At 34.4% G+C, this 14,020-nt stretch overlaps 1 protein-coding gene across 5 annotated transcripts in view; it reads right to left on the reverse strand.

The window, feature by feature from the left end:
• The window catches only part of LOC143255682 (serine/threonine-protein kinase 32B-like), a 75,747-nt gene that overhangs the window by 20,978 nt on the left and 40,749 nt on the right, over positions 1-14,020 (reverse strand). For all 5 annotated transcript variants that reach the window (XR_013030786.1, XR_013030787.1, XM_076511731.1 and 2 more), the window contains 2 exons: positions 8,246-8,283; positions 5,361-5,450 (listed from right to left, as the gene is read on the reverse strand). Coding sequence is in view for 3 of the 5 variants with exons in the window: in XM_076511731.1 (XP_076367846.1) it covers positions 5,361-5,450; positions 8,246-8,283 (128 nt within the window). In the remaining 2 variants the exon portion in view is untranslated. The remainder of the gene's footprint in view (positions 1-5,360; positions 5,451-8,245; positions 8,284-14,020) is intronic.

Consider the following 14,020-nt stretch of genomic DNA (forward strand, 5'->3'; position numbering starts at 1 on the left):
AAGAGGAGTTCACTGTGTTGGGATGAGGATGTTTCAACCAATGTGTCTCCAGATCGAAGCTTCTTTACTGAGTTTGGAGAGCCAGCAAGTCCCTCTAGTCCCTTCTGAATAAAAAGGGGAACATTTGTCCTACAGGTTTTTCTGAAAGAGAATGTAATATAATAAAATGAGGTACAGGTGTTACAGATGTTGAAAATTGCTGTTTAGAGTCTTCAAGACGTGGTCGTTTACCTATTGACTGTTATTTCACAATTTTATTTAAATTTTTTGTTGGAGGATCCATAGGAAAAAAAGGAAAATTTCGGTACCCACTGACCCCTCCCACCATGGAGTCCTAGGAGGGGACTCACTACAATGTCATGCAAGGACATTGTAGCAACGCCAGGTTGTCGTGAGCACTATACTCAAACACCAGCATCAGATACAATGTCCACAACACCAGTTGAGAACTTTCAACACTGGTACTTGGTTGACTCTAGCCCAAGTGGACCAGCCGATCGATTCAAGGGGGGCCACCCAAAGGCCTCCCGTCTACAGGAATTCAAGGCCAAAGTTGTATGTTAGGGTTGGACCCCTCAACCACCAGGATCCTCTCCTCCCCTTCACGGGTCGCCACGCACGGCAAACATGTGAGTGGATGTTTAGATCCCAGAGGAGGTAAACTGAAAGAACATAACCTTTCCTGGGAGGTTCCCTCACCACGTACAGAAATCCACACCGAGGGGTTAACTGAAAAATAACAGTTTTTAGAATGCTCTATACTGAAGTTGTAAAGCGTCATTTATTACTAGTTTCTGACTCAAAGAGTTATCTTTAATTGGAAAGTAACGAATGTCATTAGCTTCACAGAGGAAGAAGTGTAACAGTTTTAGAAAGTACGAGAAAAAGCTACGTCGAAAAGGTAATAAACTTAGTATTGTTTTACAGTGAGCGAGTTGGTTAATTGTTGCCCAGAATGTGTTTGTTTTGTTTTTGAATTTCGCATAAGGCTACACTAGGGTTATCTGCGTTAGCTGTCCCTAATTTACCACTGGAAGACTAGAGGAAAGGCAGCTCGTCATAACCACCTACCGCTAATTCTTGGACTACTCTTTTACCAATGAATAGTGGGATTGGCCGTAACACTAGAATGCCCTCACAGCTGAAAGGGCAAGCATGTTTTGATGTGACGGGGATTCGAACGCACGACCCTCAAATTACGAGCCGAGCACCCTAACCACCCGTCCATGCCGGGCCTCCAGAATGTGTAACATGACTATTAGCCATTAAATATTATTTTGTTGTAATAGTAATAATAGTAACTTTTATGATAATAACATGCAGCCGACCAAAATTACTAACTGATTAGGAATGGTCCATTCTACAACCACTTCTTTCGAGTGTGGGGGATCACTGGTACTACTAACATGAATATCATGCAAGGTAAGCTGTTTAAGTCTACTTTTTTTACGAAACAACATGTCTGTCAATAACCATGTTTTATGTAAAACTGCATCAACACTGCGCAAAACTTATTATTCTTTGAAATTTTGAAATTTCATTAATCACCATTACATTTCTTTTCTGACACCGATGGCTATAAATCACTCTTTCATCAGTTAGTTCTTAGTGATTGTATTTTATTGTATATACATAGATGTTCATTCAAAGTCATGAATTTCGAGATTATCGTATCACACTACACAAACTGCTTTTAAGTTTCAATATTTAATATTCAAACCAATGCGGCCACTTAATACACAAAATTTCTACCCTAACAACACTGTATTAACAATAGTTAGCTCACCTGAAGAAAATACTTCGCACTAAAATATTTAACGGTAATTAACTGCATGGTGGAAACGAAGTTGTTTTAGTCCATTAACTTGGCTACCGCTACATGTCATATACTATGGTGTAACATAACGACCCTAGTTTCACATTTAGTGCTACTTTGCAGTATACTGAATACATGTGTACTGCCCTAACTTTAGACATTATTTTTGTGTGCAACATGAAAAGGGGTAAGCCAGCTCCTACCGTAGCATATAGGCGCTCGACTCGTAATCCATGGGTCTTGGGTTCGAATTCTCGTCGCACTAAACATGACTATTTCATTTTGATGCATGTGAGATGTATTGTAGAATGTGTATTGCGCAAGTACTTCCTGTTCTCTGAATTTGTAAAAGATTCTGGAGAGCAAGAATCAACAATATATGGTTCACGAAAACACTAGTGTGCCTTCGAGCATTGTTGAACATTCGAGAGAGTCTCGCCTTAAATTATATAAACCGACGCGCCGAGAGACAAAACAGATTTTTTTTTTGTCGTTACAGTCAGTATACTGTAAGTCTCGGAAGCTATAGTTGTGATAAAAGCTTATTTATCGGAAAACTACAGATATATGACCGGGAAAGTTTATGGATTTCGAACATTACGAACTTCAGTGCATTAATCGCGAACATTAGTTTTCTACGAGGGTATTAAATATCAGCTTGTAAGTGGTGTGAGGCCAGCCAGAAAAAAGACAGCTAGCTAGCTTAAGTGAACTGTAACAATGTCAACACAGAATTAATTTGTTTGCTACGGACGTGAACCATCGATAAAATATTCAGTTTTAGACCATATAGAAGACTTAGTATAGTTTGTAAATTTACAAAACTCTGGTATATAAGCCAATATTTGTAATAACTTTTTGTACTGAAAACCGTTATTACAAAATTGTATTGTTGTTTGTATAATAAAATATATTTGTGTCAAGAAAGAAAGTTGTGTGTAACAATTTTGTTGGCAAATATCATAAATTTGACATTTAATTTATTAACTTCTAATTCAAATTAAAATATTCGGCTCTCTGAAATCTTAATATGTAGTATACATAACATAAAATCGGAGACTCGTCCGAGATTAATTATAATGCGTAACACAGAATAGATACATCTTTGATGAATTCAAAATTATTATTTTTTACTGTAAATTCAAATAATTACATGAAATTCGAAAAAAAGCCTACAAAAGCTTTGCTAGCTTGTAAATGAACGTACTGATACTTCATGCAGTTGGTCTGAAGGGAAATGTATATATTTTAGGTAATCCATCCAATATCAACTGTTCTTTCTTAATTTTTAACAAATAATTTTGTAAACGTCTTTCTTTCGTTATTGTAGGATCCAATTACAATTTCTTAAATTTAAAATTTTCACTTAGAAAATTCAAAATTTTATCTATATAATATTTTTATTCGAAATTACTATACCATTCCTTTTATCTGGTTTATGAATTATGAACTTATGAAGTGATCCAATGAATTATGAAATTATGAAGTGATCCAATGAATTATGAAATTATGATGTGATCCGAATTGTTTTAAAATTTCATATTTAGATAAAGTTCGTTTGAACTTTCTTCAGACCAAAACTGTAGAATTCTGAAAGTGCTAGGCCTGAAATTTCAATAACAGCATTGTGAAATAAAACTTTTCCCTTCCTACACTGGTATATGTTTTAATTTCTGTACTTACTGTTCAAACCTAGAAAAATATTCTGCATAACCCATTTCTTTAGAAGTGACTGAAAACTTTAAGCTGCGTGACATTACTTTTGTTTTGTTTGTGGAAAAGTTAACCGGTAATCTGGAAGATTATAAATGACCTGCGTATGGTCTTCTACTAGTTCAAAATTGAAGATAACAGCAGACAGGTTTAGTATCTTTACCCTAAGTACCAGTACAAAATATAAATTGATATAGTGTGACGAAGCTTCACATAAGAACAAAACAATAATATGGGTATATTTACTGCTGTTTAAGGGATTTCTTGAAAAACATGTTAAGGAAATTAAGGTAGAGTTTTCACTCTAAGTGGTGAATAAAACTCATAAAGTTAGTATGATCTTCTGAAATTAAGTAAATTGCAATTTGACTCATTTTTTGAGTGGAAAATTGTATACTCAACTCTGACCTTGGTGAAATCCCGACAGATCCGGTGAAAGTCTACAAGTAAAAAAGAATTATTAATTATAACGGGATTTCTTTAAAAATAATTTCAAGTGAACGTTAAATGTCTTACGTTAAAATTTGTGCAGATTATTTCAAGGAGACTACACTCCTTCGGATTTTATCTCTTGAAAACGCGGAAAACACACACAAACTTGAAAAAAATGGGCATAATCTCTGCGTGAATTTTCAATAGGGTTCATTCTCCAAGCAAATTGTTGTAAGATAGGAGAAATGGTATAGGTGTAGAAATAGGGTCAAGAAGCTTGTACAAAGCTGCTCGTTTCACTGTAGAGATGTGGTCAAGATTTTTATTAGATTCAATAATAATATTGAATTTTACTTCTACGGAAAATTATATTCTACATCAAGAAGTGTATATTTGTGTGTGTTATTTTTTTCTTATAACAAAGCCATACTGGGATATCTGCTGAGTCCACATCAAGAAGTAAGAAATATTCTAAAAGTATTTTAATTATGAAATACTTCTCATTTCAGGTTTAAGCGCTTATTCTAACCCAAGTATACCCCGTAAAGTGGTACGAATCAGAAAAGAACAGGAACTTAAACAGTAGCAATATAGTTATTTTTCACATTGATATTTTATTGTATTATACTTTAGTTTTGTATTGTATTATACTTTAGTTATTATGGGACAAACAAGCGAACGTGCCGAAAATCTTATTTACAATCTTTGATTTGTAGAATTTTGTCGTGGTGTGAGTTTTGCTCAGACTCAACTACTGACAATAGTTACTGCAGTAACAATACCTGTCTTATAAAATACTTTCAGTTTACAATACATGGGAGAGTATCATGAAGCTAAGTTCGATTAGGATAAGTCAAATCGCTTAGGAGAAGATGTATCTACAGACAGACAGAAAATTTCCCTTGATATTGGATATTTATCTCACATGTATGACTTAATATGTATACAGCATATGAGAAGAACATCTGTACCACAGTTCTGTTTGTCTGATAACACCAAATAGTTTCCATCTGATCGAAATAAAAACGCTACTGTTACCAATCTGATGATTTTCAGAAATTTTGTTAATAAAAAAACTAAACGATTTCCGAAAAATTCATATTCATGAAAACACCAAATATTTTCATCAGACCAAAGCTGACACCACCATCAGACGGACTTCTCAGAATTATCGTACTTATTTTGTTAATAAAAAACTACACAATAGACTGTTTCTGTTCTAACAACCCCAGGAAGTCCCAAATGTACAGAAAAAAAAAAGAGGAGTCTTTTACCGGGTTGAGGGACGTTTTCAGGTTATCTGTTAAATTTCACGGAAGTCTTAAAATTTAAGATTCTTTATGGCCGCTGAAGACGTTATGCTAACAAACTGTGAAAACGATTTACCAGATTCACCTACCTATGTATGGTTTTGTTCCCGAGATTGTAGTAGCTAATCTTCCTTCCTTAAGCACAGTGGCGACGTTGAAATCTGTAACATGCGCATGACCTGAAATAATCACCATCACTTGTAAATGCATGAAACCTGACAAAGAACTAACACTTAAATTGTAAACGCTTGCATAGTTTAAGAATTCAGCAAATACAAACACCAAAGCATCCATTACTTCTAAAGAAATACTTTCCTTTTGGTTTCCTTGTTTACTATTCATTTAGACGTGACAATAAAATTACTGAATGATATATATGTGTGTGTTTTAGCACTTTTTTCTCTCTGTGTGGCGTTAGGAATTGAACTTCAAATTCTAGTACTTTAAGTCCGTAAATTTACCGCTAATCCACTGAGGAGAGGACATTATTGAATGAAATTCAATGATGCACTTTTATATTACAGTATTATCAACGTGAATTCAGAATAGGCCCCTTAAGATTAAAATGTGGTCGGCCATCGACTAATTTTAAATTTGTTAGGCTTACAAAAAGGTACCCCGCTGGTACAGCGGTAAGTCTAAGGATTTACATCGATAAAATAAGGGGCTCGATTCTCATCGATGGACTCAGCAGATAGCCCAATGTGACGTTGCTATAAGAAAAACACAAAAACACACCTAAAAAGAGCAGTTAATACGAAGTTAATTTAGACTCTGTAGTTAAGTGCGAATGATCAAGCTATTTTAAAACTTGGAAGAACAAAAAGTAGTTTTTAAAGAGTTAAACTTTGTTTTGGAAGAAATAAAACAAACGTGGTTATAAAGGATACCGAGAAGTTATATTGTTTATAAATATTATTAAATTTATATATCTAATAAGTAAATAACTGAAAAATATCACTTATATATAGAATATATCCCAAATGTAAAAAAAGTACTACCCTTCAGGATATATATATAAACACACTTAACGAGTCATAGCTTTAAGCAGATGCAACCATGGCGAACGTATCCATTCACTTTGAATTTGAAAAGATAAGTCCCTAAAACCTAAGTATGAAGATTGGGTATTTTGTATTTAAATTATTCAAGTCTGTGAATCGTCACGAAGAATTCTTATTTAAGAACCAGACTTGATGAATTGAAATAACAGATTCATCCCACGTTACCTAGCGATGACGTTATTTGCCTCTGAACATTTTCTTTTATAACAAGTCTTAGGCGCTCTTGGGCTAAATCGTCAGGACCCTTAAAATTCAAATACGGTTATCTATAATTTTGTTAATTTTACCAAAGGGAAAGCAACCAGTCAGCAGCATCCGATGCCATAAGAACTTTTAGTTTTTTTTACGAATAATGAAAGTGACTGTCACTTTTATAATGCGACCACAGATGAAAGTATGGAGTGGGCTCTTCACACCACAATTGGACAGTTATTGAAATTATTCACATATTATTACAACTTCATCATAACTATTTCCATTAGCTACATTGAGAATAAGTGTTTACTGCAACTTGAAAGCGAAATCAAGTAGTTTGTGTTAATGGGTGTGATGTTTTCCTACAATAAAGAAAAGAACTTGCGAATTGAAACAGATACAAAAACGTTTTTTCTGACTGTATTTGTTTTAGTCAAATATTAAAGCGAACAGTTTTAAAATGGCCTATAACATTTTAAAGAAAAAACAACCATTTCATTTTGTGAGTTTCATTCGTTTGTTTTTTTTTAACCGGCAAGATTGAAGGAATTTAACTAATAAATTATAATAACTTTTAACAGTGAGCGTTAAGCTTACAAACTAACAAATTCGACTAGAGAAAAGTTATAAAGAACATGCTTGTATAAAGACATAAAAATAAATGAAAACTTGTTGAAGTTTGGAGCTGAAATCTTTGTAAATTATATTAAATATGTCACATCGGGCTATCTGCTGTGCCCATCGAGGAGAATCGAGCCCCTGATTTCAGCACTGTAGATCCTAATACTTACCACTGTCTCAATGGGGGACATCGAAACAGGATGGCAAAGTTTACTTATTTGGGATTTGTAGGATTTCCAGAAACAAGTTATTAATTCAACTACGATAATAATAAAGAATATTCAAATGGTGTTAAAATAACATAAATAAACAGCATTATGTTATTAATCCTTTTCTTAAAAATCTGATTTGTAAGTGACTTAAATAAAATTGATAATAATTGGAATTTATTTATTTAATCTATTTCACACCATAACATATAAGAGTAATCATTAATCTATCTATTAAATTTGCACCTAGCTATATTAATGTCATTTAACTTCAACTGGTCTTTCAAGTAGGTACATACTGTCTTAATGAGACACTTTTTATCCTTTGCAATTTATTTAATCTATTTCACACTATAACAGTTGTTATTCGTCAAAATTAATGATATACTTATTATCTTTTTCGTATCCTAGCAGGCCTTATGAGCCCTGGTATTACGAAAGGCTTCTTCGGCACTGGATGTAGCAGATGTAATGTGGTTGGCATATTATAACATGCTTTCTATAACTTCACACGTAAATTCTTGGAACACGGGAGTTTTGATCACTTATCATACTTAAATCGTATAGGTGTGGAGTGTTATTATTTCGTTCAAAGTCACGTTACAAATACAGTCTGTTTGATATTATTTATATATATTTAGGAAATTATCATGTTTAATAAATTTTTATTTTCTCTCACCCACATCCCATATAAGAAGTTATTCTAGAGGATTTTAAATCAATGCGAAAGAGAAAATAAAATTTCAACCTTACAGAAATGCAACAAGCAGAAGTTCACTATGGTATTTTTAATGCAAAGTCACTGGTTTTCAAAACTTTCTCTGTAAAATGTACTAAAGATATTATGTTAAAGAAGCGACTAATAGGTTTTAAATCAAAACCAACCTTCGTCATCCAACAAGATATTGTCTGGTTTAATGTCTCTAGAAAGATAAAAAAAATAATTCGTTTGGTTAAAACTGTTTTTATAGTTATGACATTGACATAGTGAAATATGTAAACTTAGTCTTCATAGATTTTGTATTTTATCGTTATTTTTATAAACTGTAATGATTTATTTTTCCTCTAATTATAACAAAATTTATACAGAGTAGCTGTAATTTTGGAACTATTTAAATCATAAATTTAAAAAAAAAGACAAAGAAATAATAGAAATATTTCGAAATTTAATCTAGTACACAAAAACAGTTTCAGAATAATATTGGGAAACCCGGATTTTAGCGTTGGAAGTCCGCAGACATACCGCTGAGCCACTAAAAGTAACTAGTTCTTTTCTAAGTTAACGTTTTATGGTGAGAGATTGATAATGTTGAGCAGAGAAAAAAAATTAGGAACTCAAACATTAATTATTACAAACAGTATGATAAATTAGATTTTCTGTTTAGTATTTTTTACAAAATATAAAGGAGAGAAAACAAACATAAGCCAAACGTTAAAATAACATTTAATAACAGTGGCCAAGATTATGGTACACAAGTGTAATTAATGTTAACTACTGCAAACTACATAATTAGAGAAACTAAAAAAATCAACTTCTTTCGTTTATTTTGTTAGATTTTCCATAAAGTTACTCGAGGATTACTTGTGCCACCATTCCCATTTCTGATGTAACAGACTAAAAGGAAAGCAGTTGATCAATACCATCCTCTGCCAACCTTTGGGCCACCCTTTATCAGTGAATAGTGGTATTGCCTTTCACATTATAACGTCCCCAGGGCTGAAAGGACAAACATGTTCTGTGATGAGGTTCGGTCCCATGACTCGCAGGTTGTGAATCAAACGCCCTAACTATCAGGCTATCCCTGACCAACTCAATGAATACAGCTAATTAAATATATTATTCTTACGTATAGATATTAGATAGAATGTACTAGGATGAATCCTTGAATTTGGTACCTTCACTTTCAACGGCGTTTTCGTGTAAACCCAATAATACCTCACACAGCTAGGCTATCTTAGGAGATTCAGGCTAGTTCTAAATACACATATTAAGCTAACAATGCAAAACCTCTGTAATAAAAGTGTACTAATAAAAATAATAAATTTCCCATACTGAACATTCCTACCGATAATTTTAATTAAATTAATAATAAATAAATGATAGAAATATTAGCTGTTAGCACAAGTACTGATGTAGACTTAATGTAATAATATAAAAATGAAGAAATATTCTGAAAATATTAGTGACGTACAGTTACGACAGAAAGTGTTCGAACCACTCGTGACGCAGGGGTTATATACTAACAAACATCTACATAATTTTTTATGTAAATTAAGCGACAAATAAACTGTTTATAAACAAATAACCAAAAATAGGAGGAGCAGAAAGTGTTCGTACAGTTCAGAACGTGCGAAAAAATTGATATTCCCGTAACAATTCTGTTTAGTCCAGTGATTTAAAAACCGAATTATTGTAAAATACAAATCTCGTGTGTCTTTTTCCGGTATTGCTACACAACTTAATGTGCTGAAATCTACTGTTCAAAGCATAATTGCCAAGTTTAAGCTTACAGGATCAACTGCTAACCTCCTTCGTTCCGGACGCCCCACCAAAATCCCAGAGAGAACCAAGAGAAAGGTTCTTAGAGAAGTTAGTAGGAACTCTCGTTTAACACGTAATGACATTCAGAAACTGGTAAGGGAAACTGGGGTTGAAGTAAGCACCTCTACAGTTCTGGGTTCAAAGCATGCCGTTCTCGCAGAACTCCATAATTAAAGCCAGTTCATTTAGAAGCACGATTGAGGTATGCAAGAAAGCATGTAGATAAACCCTTTACCGATTGGAAGAGTATTCTTTGGTCAGACGAGACTAAAATCGAGCTTTTCGGCCATAATGATGTTCACAATATTTTCCATAGGAAGGGGGAACGAAATCTTCCAAAGAACATCATCCCTCCAGTTAAACACGGAGGTGGATCGATCATGCTATGGGGTTCCTTCAAATCTTCTGGTGTAGGCAGCCTTCACCGCGTCAACGGAATCATGAAAAAAAAAAAAAAGAGTACGTTGATATATTAGGCACTTATATCAAGAATGATGCTCGGAACTTGCGGCTTGGGCGTCGTTGGATCTTCCAGCACAACACTGACCCTAAGCACACATTGAAATATGTGCAATTCTAGTTGCAGAGGAACCATATAAGCATTCTAGAGTGGCCATCGCAGTCACCCGATCTCGACCCAATTGAAAACGTTTGGCATGAGTTGAAGACCAGGGTTCATCAACGTCATCCGAAAAACTTGCAAGAGTTGGAGGCCTTCTGTAAAGAAGAATGGAAGAAAATGCCGGCCGAGTACTGTCAACCGATCATAGAGAGCTATGAAGAGAGATTGCGCCAAGTAATTTACCTGAAAGGCTATACTGACCATTAAAGTAGACGCACGAACACTTTCTGCCCGTTCTATGTTTGGTTATTTGTTTATAAACAGTTTATTTGTTGTTAAATTCACATTAAGATTTATGTAGATGTGTGTTAGTATAATATTTATAATATACTATACTTTCATTATCCTAGTCGTGATACTTTTTAAGTTATAAGGAAAAAACTACTCACGACGCAGGGGTACGAACACTTTCTGTCGTAACTGTGACAACAAACAGTTCAATAAAACTTAATATCAACATTAACAATTTTATAATAATTTGCTTCAACTCAACTACACTTTTTTCATAATTTGTATTAATTATATAGCATGAATTCACACACACAGTTGAAAAACTGTTTTAAGTGGTCGTGTAGAAAGTAAAAAATTCAATCAGTAAAAGTGGAATTAGACTAGCCTTTTAGTGATGTGTTCTGTGCATTTCTTTCTTGGAAGGATCAGAGTCTGATATTTTGCACTTCTTTTTTTGGAAGGATCCGAGTGATATTTTGCACTTCTTTTTTGGAAAAATCGGAGTTTTATATTTTGCACTTCTTTCTCAGAAGAATCTGGGTCTGATCTTCAATAATTTTTAGTACAGTAGCTGAAGTAAGTTTAAGAAGTGTACTTGAACAGTTAACTGTTTGATTTCTGTAATATTTCGAAATCCAGTTTAGTTTACGTAAAACAAATGATTACGACTGTAAATGCCTTACAATTTTTCTTTATTCCATTCTTCCTCATAATGAATCCAAAGTGTTCATGACAGTACCAACTACAGCCACTGTTTCTTAAGCTTTGGGTTTCCACTTTTGATTCACCATTTCTAACCACTTCAGTGCGAACGTTTATTTTTTCTACACTCCTAATAGCCCTCGTGGAAGTTTTATTGCACCACCCAACAAACGCCCAGTGTTGTGATAAAGATATAAGTATACACGCTTGTCTAAAAAATGCGATACAACTAATGATATCCGATTATTTACATAATAAACAGAAACAATGGCATTATATTCATGAACTGGCGACGAACTGTTATAAGTTTATTAAAATTCATTATTGACTGGAAAGTTCGTTACCATGAGAGTATTAAGTTTGGCTACCGAAGAGAAAGACAGTATCCTAAGAATGTTAAATTTAGCTAGTAATGGGTAAGTTGTTTGATAGTGTTATGTTCAACTGTTGAATGGGGTGTTACCACAAGAGTGTTAAGTTTGGCTGTTGAAAGGGAAATCACTATCCTAAGAGTGTTATGTTCGGCTAGTTAAGAGAGAAAGACGATATCCTGGGAAAGTTAAGTTTGGCTAGTGATGGGGAAGTTGACTGAGAATGTTATGTTTAGTTGTTGAAGGGGATATTGTTACTATGAGAGTGTTAAGTTTGGCTAGTAAAGAGAAATGATATCCTGAAAATGTTGAATATGGTCAGTGATGAAAAAGTCGTTACCCTGAGACTGTTAAGTAAGTTTGGCTAGTAATGGAAAAGTTATCTTAAGAGTGTTAAGTTTCGCTAGTGATAAGGAAATCGTTACCCTGAGAGTGTTAGGTTTGACTCGTGATATAGTTGTTATCACAGCATTATGTTCTAAGGGCTGAAAAGTTTTCTAGTTTGCTTTAAATCAAATAAAAACAATAACCGGATAACGTGAATTCTGATTCTTATTTAGGTATAACAATAATTTTAATTTAGTTAATAATATTTTAACATTGAAAGCGGTAGTAAAGTATACAAGTATATGCAGGTATATTGTGTATATTTGTGTTAAAACATTACCATAAGACAGATAATTTAACCATTTTCCAAAACATTCCAGGTAGATTCAGTGGTAAATACCTAATAGAGAATATTCTCGAGCTTCCAAGAATTTTATAGAATGTTATAGAACTTACGAGAATTTTCAAGAACTTTCCATAGTAATGTATACACAGTGGCTCACCAGTTTAGTTTTAGCTACCTAAGTGAACACGTAGACCTGTTTGATTTTATCAGAGAAGGCATCAAGAAGCTCCAAGTATGTTCCAGATTCATTCGGCTATGTACGTGGCCAATTTATCAAGATAAGAGCGAAAAAGTATTCTGTGACAGCATCTGCTAAAATGTGTGAAGCCTACAAGGCATAGTTTGGCATGCCTGCTTCTGCCACAATGTATTCGGTCTGTGCGAGACAATGGAATTGCCTGTAACCCGAACGAGTGGCGTCTCTTTGTTGATAACTCATCCAGAAGCCTCAAAGCTGTGCTGCTCCATAACGGGAATGAGTACCCGTCTCTTTCCCTGGCTGATTTAGTGCACTTCAAAGAGTAAAAAAACAGCGTAAAGACCTTGCTAGAAGCCTTGAAGTATAATGAGTATGGCTGGGAGGTTATCGGAGACTTCAGAATGGTGGCATTCCTGATGGGTCTCCAAGGAGGCTTTACCAAGTTTACCTGTTATCTTTGCCTTTGGGACAGCAGGGATACCGAAGCGCACTACAACAAAAAGCACTGGCCACAACCGACCGAGTTCTCTGTAAGGATGCACAATGGCAAGTGTGAGCCACTAGTGGACCTCCAGAAGGTGTTGTTCTCACCATTGCAAATAAAACTTAGTATTATGAAACAATTTGTCACAGCTCTTGATAAGGAGTCTGCAGCCTTCAAGTGCCTTCGAGATTTCTTCCTTAAGCCCCGTATCACTGCGACAAAGTTGTCCCAAGCTTTTTTTTTTTTTCCTACTGAGCTTCTTGGGCAATCACAAGGCCAAACATTATGTGGAACTGATTGAGGCTCTGGTGAAGAACTACAGCAAAATGGGCTGCCGGAAGTCCCTGAAAGTCCATATACTTGACGCTCATCTTGGTAAGTTCAAGGAGAACATGGGAGCATACTCAGAGGAGCAAGGCGAGCACTTCTACTAACATATACCGGACTTTGAACGCCGCTTCCAAGGAGCGTATAACAAAAACATGGTGGAAGACTATATTTGGGGGCTGATATGTGAAAGTGATTTACATTACAGTCGCAAATCGCGAAAAACTACTCAATTCCAAACATTTTTGTATTACTTTAGTATAAATACATGTAAATCTTGATTCATATGTTGTTTTATTCAGACCTTATGTAAATGAAAATGTGCAAATTTGCCCGTTTTTATATAGAAAATAGGTTAAATTCTAAATTTCATTATCTAGGTCACAAAAGCAAAGTTTGAAGGGAAAAGTGGCTATTCTCTGTACTTTTACAACGTAAGCAATTAAGAAATAACACCTACTATCCAGGAACAAAATTTGTGTTACATAGTGTAATGACCATTAGGAATC

This window comes from Tachypleus tridentatus, chromosome 7 (genome assembly GCF_004210375.1).
Source record: "Tachypleus tridentatus isolate NWPU-2018 chromosome 7, ASM421037v1, whole genome shotgun sequence".
In the NCBI taxonomy this organism is placed as follows: domain Eukaryota; kingdom Metazoa; phylum Arthropoda; class Merostomata; order Xiphosura; family Limulidae; genus Tachypleus; species Tachypleus tridentatus.